This window comes from Mauremys reevesii, linkage group 1, assembly GCF_016161935.1.
Source record: "Mauremys reevesii isolate NIE-2019 linkage group 1, ASM1616193v1, whole genome shotgun sequence".
NCBI lineage: Eukaryota > Metazoa > Chordata > Testudines > Geoemydidae > Mauremys > Mauremys reevesii.
In genome coordinates this window covers 245,412,590-245,427,164 of record NC_052623.1, presented here as the reverse complement: position 1 = coordinate 245,427,164, position 14,575 = coordinate 245,412,590, and the positions used below count along the sequence as shown (strand labels likewise).

The following is a 14,575-nucleotide window of genomic DNA, read 5'->3' as shown; positions in this document are numbered from 1 at the left end:
AAATGAAGCACAAAGGCAAGTAATGTGAATAGATGAGGCTGGCCTAAAAATGCCCTATTTTTTAATAAGTAAGAACAAGAGTTTCTAGTTGGAATAATACCGTCAGACAGCTCCTTAAAATAGCTTTCCCTCTGTATTAATAATAAACGGAAGGTGAGGCAGTAGAAGGCTACTAATTTAAAATCTGTCTCTCTGCTCTAAGAAACAGCAGAGAAGAATCTCTCACTCCCTTCCCATACTCAATTATGCCTGTAAATATGACAGTAGGAGACACTGAACATACTGCCTTAAAAATAGCTCTTTTGATGTGACTGGTGTGTGCTAGAATTCCTAGGAGTACTGTATTCTGAGAGCTCATTTATTGGTGGTGTTTTTTGTTAATAGTTTGTGAGAATGAGTATGTACATATATATTGGTTAGAGAGACTGCTTTTCTGGCCCTGCTGTGAATGTCTCTTCATACATTATGATGTAATTTCTATGATACACAAATTGAACTGTATTAAAAAACTGAATTTTCATCTAACCTGCCACTCAAACCCAAAATACTTTTGAGCTTTGAAAAAGTTTGGTTAGCAGCTTTCCCCCCATTTTATTACATTATTTAATGAAACTTCCCAGACTGAGCTGGAAGTGAAAGTGAAGAAAAATCAAGAGAGGCTGTTCTTGAGCCCTTAACAGGCCAATCAGAAACAAGGAATTACCATAAACAGCCTGCTCTACTGAATTCTCCAGCCTACTATTGCAAAACCAAGAACTTCAGATACATATCAAAACTTGGGGATGCTGTTGATTCAAATTGAATAGAACCTCCAAAAAAAAGCAACCCCCATTTTTGAGTTTTTTCCCATAACTTGATGAAACTAAAAATGGGCCTGTGCCAGCCCCTGTCTCCTTCCCTTAGTATGAAGATCTCCCAGCTCTGGGGAAATTAATATCCAGATCTGAACTTTGCAGCTTGGTCCCTGTCTCTTATAATCCAAATCAATATGCGGACTCTGAACCCCTCCTCCCCCACACTATTCTGAAGAAGTGCAGATCTGGATTGAAACTTTGCAGCTCAGGCCCATCTCTAGTTAAAAACAGGGAGGGAGAAGCCTTTAACCTGAAGTCCCATGCAGACCTAATGATGCTCAGATACACCAGGTAAAATCCGGGCCCCATTAAATTTAAAGGCAAAACTCTCATTGACTGAAATGGGGCCAGGATTGTCACTCAATAGTTTTGAGTAAAATTCATTCATACTATAGACACCCCTTTGCAATTATTCTGTCTCCCTTTTCCCCTTATTGTTCACATTTTCTCTACATATTTAGGACACGCAGATATCTGAGAAACCTTTTATACAAATTTATATGCAAGACATCTTTTTTTTTTAATAGGTTGACTTTCCAGAAACTAATTTGGAGTTTATTAAACCTGAGCCCGAAGAGAAAAGAGATGACCTGGAAGAGCCAGCTAAAGAGTGCTTGAAGCATATAGCAAGACTTTCACAGAAACATTCTCTCTTGCTGTAAGTGCACCCAAGTCTTCCTGCTTACATCTGGCATGCTGTGCATAACACCATCAATCACTCTTATATGTGTTCAATTCTTGAAAAGCTAAATTTCCCACCTATATAGCCTGATTTCATTCATTTGATGAAGTAATACTTCTAGACGAGAGGAAAAGGTGGCAATGAAGCTAAAACAAGCCCCGTGAAGGTGACAATGCCTTTCTATGGCTTAGAACACGTTGTCGCTATTGTTTTATCTTTTCTGGTTTTCTTGGCACTAGAAGCAAACTGCTGATTAGAAGCACAAACATTTGTCTCGAGCTACATAATTTCCAATAATAATAGTATTAGCAATTTTAAAAATTGGGCTGGAACCAACACCAGTAAATAATAATGATAAACCCATACTATTAGGCCATCGTACTCACCAAGTGGCATACAAGCATTAGAAAGGAAATCTGTATCATGTTCCTTAGTAAACAAAGAAACAATTATGCAGAATTTAGCTTTCACAGCAGGCGTATAAAGAATAAGTAAAACAAAACATGTTGTATCATCTACTCAGGCAGGCAGATTGGTAACCCTAGGCATATGTAGGTTATATTATCAAGTAGCATTATATACTGTATAAAATAACAATTACAGCGAGAACCACAGTGGGGTTAGTGGTATCAGTGCTTGCATTATACAAGTCTCTAACGCTTGTTCATTACTCCTTCACCACAGGCTAAAGATGTCATAGTAATGTAATAAATAAATATAAAGTCTCTCTTTAAATTAATAATTTTTTGTTATACACATGTAAAGGAAGGTTTCTTTACTAATTTTATTTTTTTGGGGAAAAGATATTTATTGAGTTATACATTTCTGTTGGCTACAATAAACTGCTAGTATATTCAATGTTACCGCCTCTTCTCATTTCTAAAGAGACAGGGTGTGATTTAAGTTTCTTTACTTTCAACCACTGAGGGCTGTTAAGCAGGATTGGGGCTGGTCAATACTTGGATGAGAATCTTTTAAGGAAAACATAGTTGCTGCGAGAAGTGACATTGGTGCTTCAGTAGGCAATCATTACTTCCAAGTTAGTACAGAACCAAAACTATTTCAGTATGGTGCTCAGGATTATCAGCTTCTGAAGAGGACATTCTTTTGATAAGATTTATAAGTGAGATCATGAACACTCATGACGAGACACAGAATCAGAAGGGCCATTTTAAATGGTCCACTTCTCTCTCTCTCTCTCTCACACACACCTTATAGCTTCATTTGTATATTTTTAAAAACCTGTACTACTTTTTTTAAAGCTTTTAAAACTTAGATGTTTTTTCTTTTTCAGTTCCGTTAATAAAAGTTCAAAGATATTTTTTTTACAGTGGTTGTTGCAATCAGAGTAAGCCAGACCATGCTTAACTGCTTAATGTTGTAATAGTGAAGAAGAGTTGGTTAACATCTTATCCCTTGTTGGGCCCAAGAAATCTCCTTATCAACACAACAATCCTCGGATGCTATATATGTGTAAAGTATTATTGTCACCTAGACTGATCATCTTTTCAGACATAAACTTTTATTATGACAGATAAACCTAAAACCTTTACCCCGATCAAATCTTTAAAGCCAGCCATTAAACAAGACAGTAACCCAGCAAAACAAGATAGGAAAGAGAAGACTGCCCTGTCACTGAAGAGCAATGGGGTAGATACAAGAAAGCACTGGTCTTTTATCTAGCCATTTTTAAGCTTTAGCTGATTTAATCTGAACAGACTGTCATGTTCAGGAGATGCTGTTGGGAAACTAGAAAATCTCTTAAAGTCAACATGCAAGAGGTATCCTCTAATTGCACTGTCTCACTGAATGCTGTCAGAGTGTAAAGGAACGCATGACAGACCATCAAAAAGCTAAAGCTTTATCTCCTCTGCAGTGTGTGGCACTCACACACCCTGCACATAAACACAAGGATTGCTGGCTGCTATTATTGTGAGCACTCTGTGAATTGTTGAGCTATACTAAGGAGATCATGGATCATGCTGCCACTACCTGTATCTGAAGCTTAAAATATACTTTATTTATTATAATAATTGCTTAAAACTACTACTAGTAAAAAATTACAGTAGGTAAAATGACAGGTTTCAGAGTAGCAGCCGTGTTAGTCTGTATCCGCAAAAAGAACAGGAGTACTTGTGGCACCTTAAAGACTAACAAGTTTATTTTAGCATGAGCTTTCGTGAGCTACAGCTCACTTCTTTGGATGCATAGAATGTGTGTTCCATTCTATGCATCCGAAGAAGTGAGCTGTAGCTCACGAAAGCTCATGCTAAAATAAATTTGTTAGTCTTTAAGGTGCTACAAGTACTCCTGTTTTTTTAGTAGGTAAAATGTCTCTTACGCGGCCTCTGTCACTATAATATCTGAGCAGCTCACACAATTATGAACTTATTCTCCTCACACCCCTCTGAGTTAAGGAAAGCAAATTGTCTTTCCTCACAACACTAAACCCCATGTTTATTGTTTGTACTGCCAACACCTATTCCAAATGCCTGGCAAATTCAAAACTGATTGAAGGAAATCTTTTTTCCCATAATGCACAATTAACCCATGGAACTCATTGTCATGAGATATTACCAAAGTCAAAAACTTGGTAGGATTCAGAAAGGGATAAGCTATTTGTTTGGCTGAGAAAAAGTTGTTATAGGAAATCATGGGGAGGGAGTGTTTAGAAATGGATGCAAGCATTCATGTTTCAGGGCTTGATTCAACTTCCAGCTACTGGGAGTTAGGAGAAAATTTCCCTGAAGGCAGGTTATCCCATTACTACCTACAGCAGGGATTTTTGAACCTTCCTCTGATACCTCCGATGCTGGTTATTGTCCAAGATGGGATGCTGGACAAGGTAGATGAAATCATGGGTGTGATCTAGTGTGGCACCTCCTATGTTCTTTCAGAGCCTTAGTGATATTTATAATGTTAATTATGAATGTTGTCTATTTGTAATTTATTGTACATTTTTAAAGCTTGTTTTTAGAGCTTGAGTTTAAATGAGGATTGCCTGTTTACATTAGCAATTTTATCTTGATGAAGTTTTTGTTTGTTTGTGATGATACTGAACCCTAAGATTTAAGTAGGCTATTTGTTTTATGGACCAAGAAAAGGCATATGAATTGTTGATGCATTGAAGGACATACGGTACACATTAACCTGGGATTCTTTTCATGGCCTTACTGATTTTTGCAATAGTGGGGGATGCCAAGGCATTTAATTAATATGACATTTGCCCCTCTCTGTGAGGTAGGTGGCACTACATCCATTCTGCAGATGAGTAAAATGATGCACAGCAGGCTAGACTGGTTCCTTGAAAGAGGCTTGGAAAGTGAAAGGAGCTTTCTTCCTACCTATCCTCTTTGCACACCCTGTGCAAGGACCAAGAACAATCGTGTGTGTGTGTGTGTGTGTGTGTGAGAGGGAGAGAGTAAAAAGGCCACATGTTTTCTAAGTCTCATATCCTAGAATGTATATGAATGCTGTCACCTGAGTTGATCAGTGGTGGGGAGCGGGGGAGTGAAAGTTGACTAGCTGTGTTATAATCAGTAGTTGTCACCACAGTTAATTAGAGATGCTATAGAATAGGCAGTGGATATGACAGTAATTTCTCTGCCCAGAACTGCACACACTGAAAAACAGCTAGAGAAAAAGAGAGAGAAAGAGAGAGCACGCAAGCTTGGCAAAGTGAAATATTTGTATGTGCATCTCTTTCGAGAGTTCATCTTTATACGTCCCAAGGCTGACAGATCCAGATTATAAATATCACTTCTTCATAAGAGCTGATGCACAGAAAATGATATCCAATCCCAAGGAGAACAAGTAGCTAGAAAGCAGTGCCCTCTCTTTACAATAGTTTGCTGCTACACAAGGCTCTAGGTGGTTTTAATTTCGAACTGAATTTCTAATCTTCTCTTCCAGGTTGTTGGAGCAAGAGAGAAGATTTTTATGGTTTTATCGTTCCTACTGCAATAATGAAAACTGTTCCCTTTCTTTGGTACTGGGCAGTGCCCCCAGTTGGGATCGAAAGAGCATATCAGAAATGTACACGGTGTTGAGGGAATGGAGCTTTTCTAACCCTTTGGAGGCACTTGGGCTTCTGACTTTCAGGTAAGAGAAAATTAACAAAGTCAGAAAATAAGAATAAACAGACTCCTAGTCTTCTGATTGATTCAGCACTTTGAGTTGCTCAGTATAATACCAAGCTTTGGTTCATTGACTGTCTGCTTTCAGCTTTGCCTCTGTATCAAAATGAAGATGTAATTGGAACTCTTGAGCTGACCTTCAGTTGAATCCGCTGGCCCTGGCTTCTTGGTTGAGAAGTTCGCTATTTTCCAGGATAATGAAAAGCATATTTCATTCTATATGATGGATTCATTCAGTTTCTAGTAACAGGTGATCAGTCAGATACTTAGCACTTATACAGCACTTTGCATCTTAACACTGCTGTACAGACATAAAGTGAGTAATGGAGATGGGGCTGAACCACGCTCCTAGATCAAGATGCTACCTCAAAGTGTACATCTAGAACTGACCTTTGCCACCTGCCCCTGGGGCAATTGAGAACTGGCTTCTAATGTTGCGCTCTCATTAACTTTCAGTGAGAGCTGGGTGCCTTTTGTGCATCAGAAAGTGTGTCTGCTGTTGAGGGTATCTTTTAATCTGTGACATACATAATCTCCAGCAAAAAGAACCTGTGTCAGCCAATGTATTTTCTGAAGTTATTTTGGGGGAGGCGGTTGTTTTAAGAAATCTGCGTGTGAAAATGTCACACAATTGGACAAAATTAGGGTGCAAATGATGCATTGTCAAGCCCTTGCTTGTCTGGGTGTTGAGATTTCTATGATTAAACCTGCAAATCCTGCTTTGCAAACTGACTTACTAGCTATAAACCATGTTTTTAGAAAAGAAATTAAAAGGAGAGGTTTTGGAGACTTCACCTAATCCCTTTGCCCTTCATACCCTCATTACTCATTTACAAAAACAGATACTTAAAGATATATTAACCCCAGATGATCATTGCCTTCCAGCATTATTCTTACCCCCCTTCTCTGGTTTAGGTTTGAATCCAAAGTATTAAGCTTCCCCACATACATACGAACATCTCCTATTTAAATTTATTGGGAGTTCTGCATGCAAAGATCTTGAAGGATTAGGTCCTTAGTGCATGGAAAGCCTTTTGGAATATTTGTGATTGTGCTCAGGCAGTGTATGTGTGCATACCATGTTTGCCATCATTGCAATATTTTTGTGCTTTCATGACTTACCAGAGCACCCTTTTTTGTTGGAACAAATGCAATGACAAGCACCACATTGATGTTCTCTCTCCAGACTGGCAAAACTCTTAATGGTGATTTAGGGGACACGCCAAGGTTCAAAAACAGAACCTTTAACTAGTTCTGGCTACACCCACAGTTGGCATTTCTGGAGACAAAGGGCTCAATTCTTCCTTGAAGATCCAGCTTTGCATTGGGTGTGGTATGCAGTTTTATAGCCCCATCAGGTGCTCCAAAAGGCATTGTGACTCACCTTGCCTGAAAGCCTTTCACAAAGCACAGTTGCTATGCCACACTTTTATGATATGTCTTCACTGCAGTCCTGATGTGTGGTTGCAGCAAATGTAGGCACACCCAAGCTAACTTTGATCTAGCTAGATGAAAGCTAGCTTGAGTAACAATAATATGTTAGCTGTTGCAGCACAGTTGGCAGTACAGTCTATCCTCCTGAGTACAATCCCACTCCAAACCCTGGATACATACTCGACCATGTCATAGCCACTGCTGCTGTGACTACATTGTTGTTACTCAAGCTAGCTTTTGTATAGCTAGATCAAAACTAGTCCAGGTATACCTACAGGAGCCACAATCGCACCTTCCAACTGTGGCACACCCTTACAAGATGCAATGTACACGCCACTCTGAGTCTGTCTAGCTCTGCAGGTTGGCATGGAAGGGTGGGCTGAGGTCATAACTCTGACTCCTCCAATACAGCCTGTGGAATGGCTGGCCAAGAGTAAATACTTGTGCTTGGGATTTGAGGGGGAAGGTTCCCCTAATTACATACCTTCACAGGAGACGTGCGCACTCTGGTTTATATTTTACAAACATGTTAACAAAAGAGACCGGGGATCTCAATAGAAGTCTTCTTTTCTTTAAATATTCTGACTTTAAATATTTAATGTCCCTAGCATGTTGCATGTGTGTCTAAGACCAATAGGGAAGCTGTCTTTGGGGATTAGGGAGAGTACATTGCTCTCTAAATATTCATTTTCAAAGGACCAATTTCAGAGATGGCTGAACTGCTGGAGGGGGGCGGAAGTTCAGCTGGCTGGGATTGTGGTGACTTGTTTTTAACCTATTAAATAATTATCAGTTAAGTAGCAGCAGTGGCTGTATTGCTAACTTGGCTTCACATTCACACTCTGACCTTCCATCAGTTTGGACTGTAGATGCATTGACTAAGGCCTTGGCTACACTTGCGAGTTACAGCGCAATAAAGCAGCCCCTGGCACCCTAGCTCACTCCTCGTCCACACTGGCAAGGCACGTAGAGCGCTCTGACTCCGCAGCTACAGCGCTGCTGGTACTCCACCTCAGTGAGTGGAATAACGTTTGCTGCACCCCCGCTGGAGTGCCGCGGTGCCAGTGTGAATGAGGTGTTGAGTTACTGCACTGTGATCAGCCTCCGGAAACGTCCCATAATCCCCTTCATTCAAGTGGCCACTCTTGTCATTGTTGTGAAATCAGCTGCAGAAATGCGGAAATGCCCTGTCAAAGCTCTGTTTCGGAGAAGCTGGCTGCTTATCAGGTCCGAGAAAAAGCAAACATTTACTGTTTGCTCTGAGTGAGAGAGAGAGAGGCTGGGGGAGGAAGGGGGGTCTGAACTTACAAGACAGCATGCTAACACACTCAGCACCCCAAAAACCCACTCTCTCTCCCCCCACATACGTACAGCGCACTCCGCTGCACCCCACCCCACCCCATTTGAAAAATACGTTGCAGTCACTTGCATGCTGGGATAGCTGCCCATAATGCACCGCTCCCAATGCCACTGCAAGTGCCACAAATGTGGCCACGCCAAATGTGCACTTGAAGCTGTCAGTGTGGACAGACTGCAGCGCTTTCCCTACTGCGCTCTACGAAGGTGGCTTTAACTCACAGTGCTCTACATCTGCAAGTGTAGCCATGTCCTAAGCTGTTTGGGAAGGCTTGCTCTACTCTGGTCTGCATTATGCTTGGCTCTGGCAGTTTTTACCCTCTGCTCCTGATTTCTTAGAGCAACAAAATGTCCTCCTAATTTCTTTTGACTAGAGATTAAACTACAAAAGGATGCCATATGCAAAGAAAAGGTGAGGTGTGTCTAACAGAAATGCTTCTTATCTCAGCGTGTGTTTTCTCATGTGATCCAATAAGTATTCTCCATTTAATTAAAAAGTTGTTTCATGAGGACTGGAAAGGGCTTGATAATGGGATCTTTGATCTCTGGGTTGCTAGTTCAATTGTAGTCCAATGTGATGGTAAGCAGAAGTCATTACCATCTGATGATTGTTCAGTGGCTTGTGTACATGAAATGAGTTGGCTGGTCTCTGGATAAATTTCTACATCACAGAAGTTGCCACAGCACCTGTCACTATTTGGCATGTTTATTCTCAGTTTCATCCAAGAAATTATGGGTCAAGATTTTCAGAATGACTGGTAATTTTGGGTGCTTCAGTTTTTGGTTGCTATAGTTTTGGGGTGCTCAATTTGAGACATCTTAAGGAACCTGATTTTCTGAGTGTGGGTGCTCAGCACTTTCAGAAACACAGGCTGGGTATCCAAACATCTCTAGTCACTTTTGAAAGCCTTGGGCTAAAGAAACTAAATTACCTGTAGGGCATGGCCTTCTCAGAGCAAGATTAAAGGACATTTCCTGAGCACTAAGCTCACTTTTGCAAAGGGTAAGAGGAAGGAAGAGAAGTCACAGAGACAACATCCAGTTGTCTTGATTGCAAGAAGTCAGTACATCCCATGCAATTTAGTGAGAGTTGCAGATTCTCTGTGCCACTCAGGATCAAGCCCCAGTGTTCAGATCACAGAATACAGCGCTCTCTGCAAAATGGTCAGGGCCGGCTCCAGACCCCAGCGTGCCAAGCAGGTGCTTGGGGCGGCGTGCCGCGGGAGGGCGGCAGGCGGCTCTGGTGGACCTCCCGCAAGCGTGCCTGCAGAGGGTCCGCGGGACCAGCGGACCCTTCGCAGGCACGTCTGCAGGAGGTCCACTGGAGCCGCGGGACCGGCGACTGCCAGAGTGCCCCCCGCGGCGTGCCGCCCTGCTTGGGGCGGCGCAATTCCTAGAGCCGCCCCTGAATATGGTGTAACTTTAAAATTAGCTGCTCGCAAGCCAATTAAGTATATGTTTTAATAGATGCATCTCATTCTTCTGGCATGTCTCTCCCTTTGCTGACTATCTTCTCTACTTTACAAGCACGACTCCAGGCAGACTAATAATAAGCTAGTCATTTATGCACTAGAAAAGGAGAAGTTTCATAAACTGGAAACATATTCATGCTATGTTTCACAGATAAATTTAGTAGCAGTCTTGCATCCAATACATGCATCAAGCATGGATTCCTAAGGCCTCCCAGGAGCCAGTCCTTAAAAACCAATTTAAAAAACATTGAAGAGCTCTTTAATGAAGGAAGGAGGGTAGAGAGCAGAATAAGATTTTACGCTCTTAGTTTTACCTCTAATTTCAGGGAAGGTTGATTACAAACTACAGTCTGAAAAATATAAATTCTTTCCCAAGGCAATGGGTAGAAAGCTGGTCCCTCCTCCCCTGCGCTGCTTGCTGCTGTCCTATGCATTTCCACCTCCATTTTCATCACTGGCTTCCCTTACTTACCTTCCTTGGGAGAAAGCCAAGATTTTAGTTGAACTCTAACTTCTCTGCATGGCACACCAGTCAGGGAAATGATACAGGCACATGTGATGGAGAAAGGCCAAATGCAGTGTTATAAATGTCATCATACATGTGGTGGGCACACTTATACATTGTATACATGTAGGGCAGGCGCACCTAAAAATTGTCAGGTTATTTTGCTTTTCAGATTACATAATGTGGTGGTCTATATTTTGTATATATGAACACATTAGCTAACCTGAAAAAGAAAATAACAAGGGTTCAGTGGGGTGGAGAGAGAAAGTAGATGGTATAAGAGAGAGAAATAGATTTTCCTGCCAAACTATGGGCTGCACAACTGTAAGGACCTAGGGACTAGAACCCAGATCAGGGGAGCCTAGGGTGCTGAGATTCCCACAGTGCCACCAAGAAACAATGCAGAGGTACAGCCAGGGAGCATCATGGAGAGTATGCACTGCAGGAAGTACCACCCATGAGAGCAAGAATGATAGTACCCTGCGGCCCTGTGATTGGCCAAGTGCCCCTACTTAACCCCTGTGGTTGTCCCAGGAAGTTTTCTGGGTATCTACACAGACCTTGGCCTGCTGCAGTGCCAGATTTTGTCTTGTCGCCTGATCTCTGACTCCTTACCCTCGATTTTAACCCAGTACTCCCTCTGATATCTGGTCTTTGACCCCAGCCTGACTCTGATCCTGACTCTTGTTTATGGGACCTGGCCCTGCGATTCCTCCAACTCCTGCCTGGTGATTCCTTTTCCTGGTGGACAGACCTCAGCCCAGCTGTGACTACTAGGCCAGGCCACCCCACTTGCTTACAACAGGAGAGTAAGGAGGAGTATGAACCCCTCTTATATCCCTCTGCATGCTAAGAGGATCTTGACTTCAGGCACATGGGGTAAGAGGGTTTATGTGCCTACTTATGCCATTTCCAGAATAGGTGGGCAGAGAGGGGTGGGAAATGGACAGTCCTGTCTATTTGTTGACCAGAGTTGCTGAGCCAACACTTTTTCTAGACCGTAAGTTGTTACCACCCATGCTCAAAGAGGAAGCAGGATTAGAATTGATAGGGTTTTGAGTCTTATCTACTGGGCTTTATGGGTCCCTGCAGAGTGAGCTACCAGACATACAGGGCCAGCTCTAGGTTTTTTGCCACCCCAAGCAAAAAAATTTTGGCTGCCGTCCCAGCCCTGGGCTCCCCACTGCTGCCCCAGCCCTGGGCTCTTCCCCCCCACACACACACACAGTCTCTGCCGCCTCAGCGCTGGGCTTCCCCCTTTCCCACCCACCCCAGTCCCCTATCCCCCCCCCCCTGCTGCCCCAGCCCTGGGCTCCCCTCTTCCCCCCCACCAGTGCCCCCCCCCCACACCTCCTGCCACCCCAGCCCTGGGCTCTCGCCCCCACACCTACACCCTCCTTCCGCCACAGCCCTGGGTCACTGGTAACTCGCTCCCAGGGCGGGTCATTCAGCAGGAATTTTAGATGTGCACAGAACACAGACAGGATTGGTTCCCATATGGTTACAGAACTGCAGTAAAGTGGAACAATTTTCAGCTTGTGTGATTGGATGCATATTATAAGACTGTCCTCCATAAATGAGGAAAAGATGAGGTGCCTTTATTATTCTTTTGTTCCATTCTTTGTTTCTATGGGGAATTTGCCAATGCAATATCACTGTCTTCCTCCTGAACAAACAAACAAAAAAAGGCAGTGGCAATAGCAATTCCAGTCCTAATAAACACTGGGAAGCATTTCTCGCTCAATTTTATCCTACTTTTTCTACAGCAAGTTACAGTGGATCAGTATATTTGATTTGGGAGAAATGAAGTAACAGCTGCCCAAACTGAGCTTGAGCACTTCTGAATTTTGAGGTGTTCAAATCTGGAAGGCAGGTGCTGTGGGGGCACTGTGGCTCCGTGGGGGAGCACGGCAGCATGTATGCAGCAGCGTGTCTGGCGCTGCGCAGAGCCAGACATGCTGGTCTGAGTGGCACGGTAAGGGGGCTGGGGGGGTTGGAGAAGGGGTAGGACGTTCCAGGGGGGCAGCCAAGGGGCAGGGAGAAGTGGGGGTTAGACGAGTTAGGGGTTCGGGGGCAGTCAGGGGACAGGCAGCAGTTGGATAGGCATGGGAGTCCCAGGGTTTGTCAAGGGACAGGTAGGGGTGGGATCCTAGGGGAAGTTGGGGGGGGTCTCAGGAGGGGGAAGTTGGGGACAAGGAGAAGGGAGGCTTAGTTAGGGGCAGGGGTCCCGGGAGGGGGCAATCAAGGGACAAGGAGCAGCGGCGCTTAGATAGGGGCAGGGGTCCCGGGAGGGGTGATCAGGGGACAGGGAGCAGGGGGGGTTGGATGGGTTGGGGTTTCTGTGGGGAGCAGTCGGAGGGAGTGGATGGTGGCAGGGTGGGGCTTCCCTCCCCATGGAGTGTCCTGTTTTTTGAATGTTAAAATATGGTCTCCCTACCATCCACAGTGCAACTCTCCGCTCACAGCACGCTGCCGCATGAGGTCCCTCTCCTTCCTTTCTAGTTGGTAGTGACCAAGGGAATGCTGGGAAATGTAGTTCTTCTTCGAGTGGTTGTTCATGTCCATTCAAAGTAGGTGTGCGCGCGCCGCATGCACGCCAGCCGGAAGATTTTCCCCTAGCAGCGTCTGTAGGGTCGGCCCTGGCGCCCCCTGGAGTGGCGCCACTACGGCACCCTATAAAGGGGCTCGCTGACCTTCCACCCCCTCAGTTCCTTCTTACCACCGGTGACGGCTAGCTGGAACTTCTCTTGCGCATAGCAAGTAGCAGTGTCCTATCCTTGTGTATAGTCCATGTATACAGTTGCATTATAGTTAGTTTACTTAGATCATTGTATATAGTTCTTCGTAGTTGGGGGGTTCCCCCCCAAGTTTTTGTCACCTGCTGGGGCATGCCCGGGTCCCCCGGGTTTAAACTCTGCAAGGACTGTGGGAAATTCATGCCCAAGAGTGACCCGCACTCTGCTTGTTTGAGGTGCCTCGGAGAGAGCCACCAAAAGGACCGGTGCTCTATCTGTAGAGGCTTCCGCCCGAGAACTCTCAAAGACAGACCTCAAAGACTTAGAGTCCTCCTGATGGAGGCTGCCCTGCAGCCACCCTCAGACCCGGAACCGGCCGAGGCGGTGCCCAGCACGTCTTCCTCGGTGTGGAGCGCCCCGGCACCGGACGGAGTCGGGTCATAGGAAGACGGCCTCAGTGCGGCACCGCTCGCCGTCGCCGGTGCCCGCCAAGAAGAGAAAGCCGGTGAGGGAATGGTCACCCCACCAGGATCCGAGGCTGATGCTGTCCGCGGGTGCAAGCGGACAGGCTGGGCTACAGCCCTCGGCTGCTCCGTCGACTCCCTCACCGCAAAGAGGGCGGTCGAGTCCGGACCAGCCTAGATCCCCAGACCTCAGCAGACACTTGCGCCTCCCTTCGACGCTGGAGGCATTTGAGGCGGCCTCAGACTTGATGGGACTCCCGGCACCGGTCTCCCCGCACCGTAGGGAGTTGCCTACCGTGGCCCATCCCCGAGTACAATTGAGGGGCAAGCCAGCCATGCTATCGCCTCTCTCCCCGCACCGCGCAGCTAAGGCGGCACCAGACCAGATAAGAGGCTCCCTGCCGCCTCAGCACCGCTCTCCAATGGCAACGGGTGCTGCTCCCCCCAGGTCCTTGTACTTAGAGACTTCAGACTCAGAGGCAGACTCCTACCGCTCCAGCCGGTCGCGGAGCAGGAGATCGGTTTCGGGGGCGAGCCACCAGCGTTACCCACAGTGGCAGCAGCAATGGCAGCCGCCCTCACAGTGGCCGTTTTGGACTCCCTGAGCCTACCACAGTCGGTAGGCCAGGCGTTTGGTCCTCGATCAAGGTCGGCCTTGGTCTCCTCAGCGTCGGTGGCCCCGGCGCAGCTGCCTCCTCCACCGGCACCGTCGCCGGGCAGGGGTGTGCCCTATCCAAGTTCAGCACCCCCTAGCCAGGCAGTGGCACCGGCAGCAACTTCAGTTTGGGCTCCGCAGGCACCGCCCGATACGCCAAGCTGCTCACTGGCGACCCCGGTACCGGTCACGGTGCCGCATTTGGAATCAGAACCGGCACCGCAACCACAGTACCGTGTGCCGTAGGACCCCGAAGGGCTGCATGCACCGGAGGAAGGGCCG

At 45.5% G+C, this 14,575-nt stretch overlaps 1 protein-coding gene across 14 annotated transcripts in view; it reads left to right on the top strand.

Annotated features, from left to right (window-relative positions):
- Window positions 1-14,575, top strand: part of PIK3C2G (phosphatidylinositol-4-phosphate 3-kinase catalytic subunit type 2 gamma) — a 370,973-nt gene that overhangs the window by 163,439 nt on the left and 192,959 nt on the right. For all 14 annotated transcript variants that reach the window (XM_039544583.1, XM_039544571.1, XM_039544579.1 and 11 more), the window contains 2 exons: window positions 1,382-1,512; window positions 5,449-5,637. In XM_039544583.1, the coding sequence (XP_039400517.1) occupies window positions 1,382-1,512; window positions 5,449-5,637 (320 nt within the window). The remainder of the gene's footprint in view (window positions 1-1,381; window positions 1,513-5,448; window positions 5,638-14,575) is intronic.